The 12,495-nt window shown below is 34.8% G+C and overlaps 1 protein-coding gene across 8 annotated transcripts in view; it reads left to right on the top strand.

The window, feature by feature from the left end:
- Positions 1-12,495, top strand: part of PTPRQ (protein tyrosine phosphatase receptor type Q) — a 243,858-nt gene that overhangs the window by 78,513 nt on the left and 152,850 nt on the right. For all 8 annotated transcript variants that reach the window (XM_027595088.1, XM_027595090.1, XM_027595089.1 and 5 more), the window contains 5 exons: positions 4,361-4,541; positions 5,849-6,010; positions 6,115-6,294; positions 6,889-6,996; positions 7,137-7,418. In XM_027595088.1, coding sequence (XP_027450889.1) covers positions 4,361-4,541; positions 5,849-6,010; positions 6,115-6,294; positions 6,889-6,996; positions 7,137-7,418 — 913 coding nt within the window. The remainder of the gene's footprint in view (positions 1-4,360; positions 4,542-5,848; positions 6,011-6,114; positions 6,295-6,888; positions 6,997-7,136; positions 7,419-12,495) is intronic.

Below are 12,495 nucleotides of genomic sequence, written 5' to 3'. Positions count from 1 at the left end.
TATAAGATTTCACTTTCAGTATTTAAACAAATACTTGAAAAAATATATTAGAAAACTTAATGTTTGAAGACTTTTATTTCAACTTCCAAATTTATATATGAATTGCATGTATAACATGCCTAATAAATGATTGGGAATCCAGCCTCTGCTAAAATATTTGATCAACTCTGATAGTAGTGTATCTTCTTTATGACCTCCCAGGCATGTATTTATTAAGCAACTACAAAGTTCCAGGCACTCTGTTAGGTCCAGAAAATAGATGAATAAGAAACTACTCTGTTCTTTAATTGTTTGGAACTGAACTATTTGTCTTCTAATGTTTACCAATTTGTCCCATCTCTCTTCTCTAGACCCACATGGTATGAGCTCAGAATTTGGAACCAGGGGAAATGCGTTTTAATCCTACCTCCGCTATGATTAGTTTTGTGAACTTTAACAGATGACTGTAAAATGGAGATCTTGATACCTAACTCTTTGGGCTATAATGAAGTGATATCACACGGGTGAAAGTACTTAGCACCATATTTGACACATAGTTGTTTTAAATGTTATTCTTTGTAGTAGTAACAACAATACATAGTGATTTATTTTTTTTATCATTTGAAGATGATGGTCACAATTTCCCTAAAGCTTAACATCCTCAGTTTCTTATCAGCTATGGTTTCTGGATCCTTCATATTATTGATTACTCTCCTATGTATATTTTCCACTTTGTTAATGAGCCTCTTAATCATCTGAACACAATAGTCCATATGTAATTTGATTAGATACAAATTGAGAAGAACTATTTTCTACCTTGATGTTCATTTCTTACTTCTTTCAATGCAAAGAAAAAAATTAATTTCTTTGCAAAACTCATTCCATTGAGACTAAAATCTGAAAAACCCTTAATTCATCTCTCCATGGACTGTTCTTAATTTGAATTTCACACTCAGATCTCATCCTGTAGTTGTTCTCCTATTAGAATCCTGGGGCATTTTCTCCCCAAAGACACCATCTTGCTGCCTAGTGTTACAAATTTCTGAGATTCATACAGATATATCTTTCCATCCGATATATTTCACAAATATATCAATATTTGTCATTGGTGAACATGAGAAGAAAGCCAGATAAATGCTTGACCAATTGCTATGGAATGAAGGTGACAGGACTCAAGAGTAGTTTAGAAATGCTTGAGATAAAGTTTACTTTTTTGACCATTAGGAACAGAAAAAGAATTAAGCCTTAAGGGTTTGTCACCCAAAAATATGCAGAAGGAAATAATATCCATTAGGTTTCCAAACATATGCTAATTACAGACTTTTCTTTTTACCACTGCTTAATAACAGAGAGCATAAATCATGTTCTGGTTTATAATAAAATATAGAAGCATTTCTTAAGAATAAGTCACTTGTTCCATTAATTCAATCCAGTAGACTTCCAGTGAGTCTAAATTGATAGATGTAATGAGATTTTTTTAGAAATAAAATCACATTAGCTATAATGAAGGTTATTACACATAGAATCAGGTTGGTTTATACAGATGGATTAGGAATTTAGCTCTGAGGAACTGTAATTCTTTCACATAAATTCCACAGATTCCTGGGTAGCATATGAGAGGCCTTTCATGTTGATGAACTGTGACATTCCCTAAGTCAATTGTGTTCAACCAAGGGAGAGTTTGCTTTCCAGTTGGCAATCACTGGAGACATTTTTCTTTGTCACAACTGAGGAGATGCTTCTCGTGGGTAGGGACCAGGGATGCTGCTAACCTTCCCACAACAAAACATTATCTAACACAGAATTTCAGTAGTGCTGAGTTGAGAGCCCTGGACTCACTCAGTGAGTCTGAAACCTTTAGGGGTTGTGGTGGGCTTCTTTTCTCTTCCATTTCTCTCACGTCCACTTCGGCTCCTTCCAATTACTTTCTTAAGTTCTAGTTCTTTCCCATCATTTTTGCTCTTAAAACATTTTTTTTCATCCTTTGAAAAACCCAATATCTAATGCCTTTTTAAGAGAGGCAAAGTGTGAGAAATATTCATGGCACAACCCTCTCAGTGATAACAAATAACATTCTGGGTTGTTGTGAAACCAATGTTCAAATCATTGCCCCAGTTAGGGAGGGTCTTTCTAGAATACCAGAATTTGGGAGAAATTCAGAAAGCCAAAATTATTTAGGTCAGCTCTTCTGTTGAAATGGCAGTTTGTCAACAGAGATGCTTAACTTAGTTAATTGATGGGATGCTGTGGCATAACTCTCAATAATTTATCTTACGTGGAGTGTAAAATATCAGGAGATTTAATGCAAAGTTTTAGTTCACGGGGAAATTGTTTGTACTACTTCATTGTACCTTCCGTAGGGCTTTGTACACAGTAGATTCTCAAAGAGCGGCTGATTGATAGTGGAAACAGCTGTGTGTCTCAAGCATAAACTATTGACTGGAATACCAGAGCATCTCTGAATTATGTGTTTGTGATTCATGCCCTCCCTGATTTCCCTGTGGAGGCAGAGCTGAAGTGAGCCGTTGGAAGATAGAAGACCTTTAACTTATCCCATATAGAATTCCCTATCCAGAGTTCTTTATTGCAACAATTTTAGAATAGATCTCATAGGTGTCCCCCTGCTTTTCATCACAATACTCTTCTGGCTAAAGATGTAACAAGATTTAGATAATTTTATTTTATAAATATCATTTGGAGAACTAGAGATTTCCTTGGATCATTTCTCCATTCTTTTATGTCTCAGAAAAGTCAATATTCCAATGACCTATCTTTGTAGATGGTTAAACAAACGGCCTTAAAATTTCTTGCCTTCTTGAAATTTTTCCTGAGAACCTCTTACTTTTTTAAAATACTAAGTATTGATTTTATTTAGGAATAAAAACTCTGTTTTTGGCTCTAGGACTAAAGACAACCCCAAAACATGTAAGCTAATTAAAAGATAGGAGTACCAAAAGTTATTTACATAAATAAAACCTTTATTATATATTACAAGTTTTGAGTGTGCGAGAGCATGGAGTTGGGAAGGAATAAAATGATTTTCTTTTTTTAAAAAAAGCATTTTTGTTTTTCTTAAAAGGTGAGTTTTGAAGCAGAACTTGAAAAGGAATGGACCAAAAGCAAGTAGTTCTTGCAGTCTTTTTTTTTTCAAAATGGTTTTATCTTGGAAAATTTTGAACAGATATGAAAGTAGAGAAGAGAATGTAATAACCCCCTATATGCCCCTCACCTGGATTCAGTAACTAACATCCTGTCATACTGGCATCAGCCATTTCCCGTTGTTACTGTTGCCTTGGACATATTTTAGAATACATTCCAGACTTCCCATTTTGCTCCTACGTGCCTACTTAATAACAAATCTCTAAAACTCATGGACATTTTAATTCATATAATGATTCCATTACCACAACTATCAGAATTACTAATATTGTTTTGGTATCATCTAATATCTAGAACATATTCACATTTTCCTGATTATCTTTGAAGCCTATGTTGGTAGATATGTACTAATTAGAATCCAAAGTTCACACTTTTCATTTGGTTGTTAAGTCTCTTAAGGCAACATTTACTTTGATTAATGTTTAGTCTTATTTCCGAGGTTGAAAACTACACAAAATACCTAATAGTATTTGGCTCAAATACCCTTTCCTCAATCAGTTATGCTTTGTGGGAAGGGGGAAAGGAGAGAGTCGTCTTGTTATCCCAATAGAAACTCTTCGGCATTTATCTGTAATGTGCCCCTGATATTTTCACTTCAGTATGTGTTACTTTGGTGAACTTGACATGTGTGAAGTACATTATGGGATCTAGGAGCAATCACTTAAAATATTCTTTACGTCCAGAGACTTGGACAGGCTATTTGAAAACTATTGCCATGCAGTTTTGTTCATGTCTGTAACTTCACTTGATCAAAGATAAACTATTATTGATGTATCAAGCAGGCATACAAGCCTCTCACACCTCATATGCAAATGAGAACACACAGAGAAGCAAAACATATTTTAATAAGGCAGTGTGCCTAGAACACTTACTTTTGGGTGTGAATGGTTTTAAAATAGTTTAGTTATGAAACCTCTGTAAGAGGATGTCTAATTTTACAATAATTAACTCAAATCAGAAACAAATATCCCCTTCATCCCACAATACGGTATTGATCTCTTAAGATAATGGAGTGATCAGGATGTGTTAAAATGATGCAGGAATTTAATAGCTCTAGAATGAAATCTGGGAATGTAAAGGAAGACAGTAGTTGTGTAAATAATACTGTCTTTTTAAAAGGTGTGATTCCAAAGTTACTAGTTTTTTAAGCTAAATACTTGAGTGAAGTCATTATTAAGTGTAAGTGTTACAGTCATTGTAAATAGTCTGTTTTTAATAACAGTATATAGATGACCCCATGACTCCAGAAACTGTGAACATAGAAGAGTCAATGGCAGAATTATTTGAGGGTTCAGCAGAGATATCTTCAGACCTCTACTCACTTGCTTCAGCTATATATAACAGTCATGCACATAATAACTTCCCTGTGAGGAACAGAGCTGAAGACCAGCATTCAGCAGTTGGTAGGTACAGTTTTTATGTTCTTTGAAGAGTATTTCAAACCATCAGTACTAGCTAGCACAGATATGAACCTTAGCTTGGAGTTCAACCAAATTATTAATGGTTCATGGGCTGGAGTCAGATTTTTTCTTCAACTGTTGAATAACCTCATGCAGCAAATGGATATGCCACACAGGCAGGAGTTGGCCCCTCCTAACCCATTTGACCTTCCTCCTAGAGAAAGTAGCACCCTAGAGTCTCTGGCCAAGCTGCATAGACAATCAGTTATTACAGTTGCCAAAGCAGGTGTGATGGGGAGGGATTAACATATCTTCAAATCATTTACAGGCCTCACACTCTCTGCAGCTTTTGACTAATAGGTTTTCAAATGTCACTAAAGGTAAATAGGTCAGAAAGTTACAACTCTAGTGCATGGGGTGATAAACAGGTGTAGGTGACCCCAGTGATGTGGTGATGTCATTAGTGTATACACTTGCTTTTCAGGGTCAATGGATCTTACTGTTTCTAAAAGAAGAATGCCATATATAGCAAATTAAAAATAGTTGGTTACATGACGCAGATCTAAATGATCTCTCTGGTTATTCTAAAAGTGAGAAGAATATTTTTTTCATTGCCTTTTTTTCTGATTCAGTAGTTGTCTCATTCCAAATTAAAAGTGTTATGTTATTTTATTGATGCAGAATTAGTCAAAAATATCACATTACATTCGATATATGCTTATTTCATTTACTGATCCATTTTGACCTGTGCAAAGACTGGAGCCAACACTAAAAATTAAGAGGCCCACAATTTCTGATACAGATGTTTCCTTGAGTATTTGTCTGGCCTAATTGTTATTTAACGTTGGACGCACAGGTTCTTAATAAAAAAAAATTAACATTATTTGAAATCCTTGTTCAGACATATTTACGTGTCAGTTATCCAAGCATGCTTACTTTAAACCCCCAAGGGGTTTAATAAAGGTATGGTATTTTTTTAGTCCAAATAAGTCTCCTTTCAATAACATTCACATTACAACACAGCATTGGCTTATAACATTTTAATTTGATATTATTACCTCATCTTTCATTTCAGAAAAAAATTCCTAGCCAGTCCCTTTCAGAAGGTTGTATTTTCTCAAAACACTAGTCTCATGTTCCAAGATGTATGTATTATGAATTATACATGTTTATTATTTACACATATTTTTATTATTTTTCATAAAAGAGGACACAGAAAAATTAATGATTCATGTGAAATCAAGTTTAAGGTTTCACTCTGTGAGGAAAAATAATTTTGATCATGATTTTTTTAAACTGATTTCAAATAGGAACTACAAGGAATCTGTATATCACCAACATTGCTGCTGAACAGCTGTCTTATGTTATCAGGAGACTTGTACCTTTCACTGAGCACATGATTAGTGTATCTGCTTTCACCATCATGGGAGAAGGACCACCAACGGTTCTCAGTGTGAGGACACGTGAGCAAGGTAAGAATGTATTTCCTTTGAAATAATTACCTGCAAATACTGCTTTTACACATTGTAATAGTTTTTCTTTTTGTTCACATTAATTGTTCATTCTTCTTTACAAGTGCCAAGCTCCATTCAAATTATAAACTATAAAAATATTAGTTCTTCATCTATTTTGTTGTATTGGGATCCTCCAGAATATCCCAACGGAAAAATAACTCATTATACCATTTATGCAATGGAACTGGATACAAACAGAGCATTCCAGATGACTACTACAGATAACAGCTTTCTCATAACAGGTAGAACAATCTTTTTTAAAACATTGCTTTTCTAATGAAAATATGCACCTCTTTCTGCCTTAAACACTGCAGGACACGTGCTGCCTCATTTCAGATTTTCTTATGCTGTGCTGCCATGGACATCTTGAAAAATGTGAAGAAATAACTTGATTAAAATGTGTTTTTCTTTATCTATATTTATCTACAAAAAATGAGATCATCAGATCACAAGTATTGTAGGGACATACTTAACCCAGAGAATTTTATATCTGGTACACTGAAGTAAAGTGTTGAAAGCTTGAATGAATGAATGTGAAAATCAGCTGAAGTTACTGAGCTGACATGCTGTTTATGCCAAGTCAACATAGTCCTTGCAGCGTGCCAAAAATTATTTTTCAGCTTCAATGATTACGCTAATATTCAGGAAAGAACTAAAATATCATCAACATGGGAAGACCCTCATGCCCAAGGAATTTTGGGACAATGAGATTACAAGGAAACTGACTTGGAGAGCCAGTCTCCCAAATAAATTATTTTCACTCGTCCTGTGTCAAGTGACCCTAATCCATGAATGTTATTTTATGATCTTTAAACAGATTACTGTTGTCATTATAGGGTTAAAGAAATACACGAAATATAAAATAAGAGTGGCTGCCTCAACCCATGTTGGAGAAAGTTCTTTGTCTGAAGAAAATGACATCTTTGTGAGAACTCCAGAAGACGGTAAGAATATCAGGTGCAATTTAAATAAAGAGAACCAAGTAGTGTTGCATGCTTACTGCTGTCTATCTCATGATCCTTAGTGGCTGAGCAATTAGCATGAAAAAAATACATGTATTTAAAATTTTGTTTTCATCACCCAGAACCAGAATCATCACCTCAAGATATTGAAGTTATTGATGTTACTGCAAGTGAAATAAATTTGAAGTGGTCACCCCCTGAGAAGCCCAATGGGATTATTGTTGCTTATGAAGTGCTGTATAAAAATATGGACACCTTGTTTATGAAGAACACCTCAACCACAAACATAATTTTAAGGGGCTTAAAACCTTACACCCTCTACAACATTTCTGTCAGGTCATATACCAGATTTGGTCATGGCAATCAGTTATCTTCTTTACTCTCTGTAAGGACTTCTGAGACTGGTAAGTTTTTTGTTTGTTGTTTAATAATACATAGCAATGAAGTAAACATGGCTGACAATTGTCATATTGTTTATATTTTAAGTAACCTAAAATCTCTCATTCTTTTTTGTATAACCCAGAAATCTATTTTTTTTTTCTGGGAAGGTGTGGGGAAAAGGCTTGCTGTTTCTTAAAGTCTGCTTTACATATATGGGAACTCCAAAATAAAATCAGTGACTTTTTCAAGTGAAAGACCTTGAGAAACCAAGGAATCTTTCAGTGTACCTGTAAAATAACTACATGCTTGCAGATTAGGTAAAAGCAGAGCCCACTCATAAGAATAGATTTCTGTCCTCCAATGAGGTATGTATATAGAAAGAGGTGCAGAGTAGGAGCATAGGAAGGGCATGCCTGGTTGAGTCTTATGGAGGAGATAGCATCTGACCTGGATCTTAAAGAATAGGGTAGAGTGGATGTTATTGAATTTGTTGGGTGGGTAGGGAGGGGAATATCATGGAAGCAAGGAATTACACTCTTGTGTTTCAGTTTCAGTGCTACAAGATGAGTATAACAAATTTATTGTTATGTTTATAATCATATATTGGAGCATCACTCTTAAGCCAACTCTGTAATTTATGCTGAGAATTAATAACAAAATAGAAAGTTTCTGTTCTATTCCTACTTTGAAAATTAAATATCTATTGACTAGCTACTGGCTGAACAATATGGAATTACTATTCCTATGGGTCATAGTGGCCAAATATCAGCAATTTCATATGGTTCAGCCAGAATGTGAGGCCCTGTCTCTAACCTTGAGGATCTAGGAATCTAGTAAAGCAGTTTATCTTTGAACAGGAGTATCTTCTTGAGACTGGTCACAGAAATTAATAAAATGAGATGACATAAAAGAGCCCATGGAGAATGGCAATTGTAATTGCTGGACTGAGAGAGTAATGAAAGGAATGTTTTATAGCATCAAGAGTTATCCCTTAAAGTGAAATCTAATTGATGTTAAACTGTATATTGGCATGTTCCATTGCTTTAATAGATATTGTTTTTAAAATCAGTATTTTTTAAAGAAAAATATCTCCTCTTTATCTAACCTAGCTTTATTTTACACTGGGTCAAGGGAAAGAAACAAGCATATTTTAAACACCCGCAAAGTGCCGTGGGCTATGCCATTGGCTTTCATGAAAATTATCTCTTTAATTCTAAAATAAAGCATTAAGATATTACTGTCTTCATTGCCTAATAAAAAACAGGTGTGAGAGGTTCACCCTTCAATAAATATTTGCAATATGCCAAGCCCTACTGAGAATATAACACTGTAAATGAAAGTGAATTTCTGCCCTCCTAAAGTTAAAATTAATTGGTAGATGTTTAATTGCTTAAGGTTACCCAGCTGTTAAGTGATGAAGCTGGACCCGTGACCCAAATGCATCAGACTATAAAGCATATTTCCTTTCACAATATAATCTGTTTCAGAAGCCATCAATAAAGTTGGTAAATTATAGAATATATCTAGGATTTTTTTCTGTTCATTGTTGCAGAGCTCTTTTGCTGCTTGGGCTCTGCACAGCATGAAGAAGGAAAGAACTTTCAAAGTTCCTGTTATATTAAACAATCATCATATTCATGAATGCTTATCAAATACTTATCAATACTTCACTATCAAATACTTCACTACAAATACTTCACTATGGGTCACAGCATCAAGAACACCTTAATGATTATCTATAGAATAATCTTTTTTGTTGTTTGCTAATTATTTTTTGACACTAGTCTCTTCAGAAGCAAAACAGACTGAATAATAGGGCATTGTGTTCAATGTCCATACTTCTAATTTCGAACTCTCTGTCTTAAAGTAGGGTACTCTCAACATCTTTGCATTCTTCATCTAGACGAAAATAGTGGACAATGAAATCTACATTACGACTTTTCCCATAATATATGTGCTACTATTGAGGCACCAGTTTTAGCTCTTTTTGCAAAAGAGGAAGCTAGAATGTTAAGTAGTCTCAAGGTGTCATTTGAAGAAAGATGTACTCAAGAACAACTATTCCCAAGGCTTCATATTCTTATTAAATAGAATGAATCCATCCTCTACTCTTATTATAAAAAACAAGAGCCCAGTTTTCAATATTGTTTCATGAGAAATTGAGGAATCGGTTAGTAGTGTGTTAATGCTGCTAGCTACAAATAATAAATTATTTGTGCACATGCTTTATTTTGATTGGGGAATCAGAGTTTACTTATGCTTGGGAGTAAAATACTCTTGTGTTCAAGCAAAAAAGATCAATACGAGGTTGATCTCATGGGTGTGTGTGTGTGTGTGTGTGTGTATGAAAGAGAGACTGTGTTTATGTGTGTTTTACGTATAGAATTTACAGGTTGCAATCAAACAAGATTAATTCATGTTTTCTCATACTTAGGGTTCAGTAATCATATAAAGAACTTTAAGTTCTCATATAGATTACCTTTTGATGATCTCTATTTTTCTCTTTCCTCTGTAAGATCTAACTTTCTTTATGGTAAGCCTTTAACAAAATGCCTTGAATATGTCTGATGTGGGGTAATAACCACTAGTGGATAGTAACCTAGATGTTGACCAAAATTTTGTGTAGGGCTCTATAAATTTATTTATATTAATGAATAGCATTTTAAAATTTTTCTACATATCATTATAACTTTGTATGCCAAACAACAATCTTTTGGAATACTCAGGGTAACTTGTCACTTCCTATTTTAGGACCATCATGAACAAACATTTCTTATTTTTATTTTTTAAATAGATTCAGCTTATTCCAACCAATTGTAATAATTTATTTTTTTAACTTTTTTATTATGTTGTATTAATCACCATATATTACATCATTAGTTTTTGATATAGTGTTCCATGGTTCATTGTTTGTGTATAACACCCAGTGCTCCATGCAGTACGTGCCCTCTTTAATACCCATCACCAGGCTAACCCATCACCCCACCCCCCCTCCCCTCTAGAACCCTCAGTTTGTTTCTCAGAGTCCATAGTCTTTTTATTCATGAGCTATCTATTTTACATAATACTTCTCCAATTGGACACACTGTGTTGGTTCAGAAAACTCTTAAGTCCATCATTGCTCTCCAAAATCAGTAAGTCGTTAAGTCTGTCTTATTTTCCCTGAATCCAGCACTGGTTTCCCCCTAAGGATAAATGAATAAAAATGCAAAGGATATCAGCCTGGGGTCAGGGGTGCATATTTATATCCTGACTACTGGTTGTAGGTAGACAACTCCAGAGGGACAACTTTGCTAGTTCCAATGGGAATTTTTCAAAATCAGAAGTCATACTGAGTTATGAAGTTCAAGCGTAGTATTACTGACTCCTTTTTTTCTTGCAGTTAAAGAGCTATTCAATTCAATCTTGTTTTGCTTAGCTGTGAATTTCTCTCTTGTTTTTAAATACATTTTATGTCATGTTGGACATATTTATTCATGGCCTGAATATGTTTTTGTGGATTCATATGCATTGTAGGTACAGCAGTAAGACAAAATTCCTCCCGTCCCGGAACTTAACATTTTAGAAGTTTCACAGAAAATAAACCAGTAAAAAGTAATATATGTGACTTTTGTAGTGGTAAATTATAATAAGAAAAAAAAACAGGGAAAGAAGAGAGAGTTATTGACTAGTAAACAGACTATTGGAGGTAGTGGAATGAGAGAAGCCCTCTCTGAAGAAATTATATTTGCCCAGAGATATTAACAATGTATAAGAGCAAGTTAGATGAGGGTCAGGAAGAAAAGTCCGCCAGAAGGAGGAATAGCAATAGCCAAATTTCTCAAGTGGAAAGATACTTTATGTGGTTGAGGAAGAGCAGAGCATTCCTGTCATTAGCAGATGAGGAGAGACAGGCTGGCAAAGGTGGACTGTGCAGATTCTTGGTGTTATTCTAAGAGGTTTGGAGTTTAATTGTAATGAGTAGCTACTGAAGAATTATGACAAGAACATGATATTATTTGCAGTTTTGGAAGATCACTGATGACTATGTGGATTTGGGAATGAAGAGAAAAACATGATTTTTTACTAGGTATTTGATTTGAATATCTGGGTGAATGGTGGTACCATTTACTGAGATAGGGAAGTCTGGAGAAGAGGTCAGTTTGGAGGAAATTCAGTTCTGTTTTGAACATGTTTTAAATATCTGAGTACCTGTCATGAAGGCAATTGGATATGTGAATTTGAAACTCAGGGAGAGGATCCAGGGTTGAATACACAATTTAAAGTCAAGGGATGAGATAAAGTCACCTCAGGGGGTGCGTAGATAGAAATGGAAAGAAGCAGACACCTATGTTCTGGGGCAATATAACCTATGGACTTGGGGAAGTCAGAGGACTTAGTAAAGGACTAAGCAGAAGTGGGCAGTGGTGAGGTAAGAGGAAAATCAGAAGATTGTGTCTTGCAATGCAAGTGAATAAAGAATTTCAAGTGGAAGTAATTTATTTCCTTTGTCAAATACTGTCAGTGAAGTGAGGATGATGACGGCATACAACTGATGAGAGGTTTGGCATTATGGAGATCACTGGTGACTTCATGACAGCAGGTTTCATGGAAAAAAGTGGAGGAAAATGCCTAACTGAAGGAGACTAAGACAGAATGACAGATTTAAAAAGTGGAGAAAATGAGTAAAGGTGGGAATTTTGAGCAATTTTGATATGGCATGGAGGCCAGAATGGAGCAATACTTGAAAGGGCAAAGGGAGTCAAGTGTCTTTTTTTTTTTCCTTTTGCTGTGATATAATGTGTGTGTGTGTGTATGTGTTCACATGTATACAATATAGAAATAATTCAACCAAAAGAGAAAAAACAATAACACAACAGAGAGGGAATAACTTCAGTTCTAAAACCTCTGACTAGATAGAATCTAGCACAGAAATGGAGAGCTAGGCAAATTTCCATTGACTGTTGAATGGAGAAAGAAGATGTGGTATATTTATACAACGGAATACTACTCAGCCATCCAAAAGAATGAAATCTTGCCTTTTGTAATGACATTGATCTAGCTAGAGAGTATTATGCTAAGCGAAATAAGTCAGTCAGAAAAAAGACAAACACCATATGA

The sequence above is a fragment of the Zalophus californianus genome, chromosome 9 (assembly GCF_009762305.2).
Source record: "Zalophus californianus isolate mZalCal1 chromosome 9, mZalCal1.pri.v2, whole genome shotgun sequence".
Lineage (NCBI taxonomy): Eukaryota > Metazoa > Chordata > Mammalia > Carnivora > Otariidae > Zalophus > Zalophus californianus.
The sequence above is the reverse complement of the archived record's forward strand: the minus strand, read 5'-3'. Positions and strand labels throughout refer to the sequence as shown.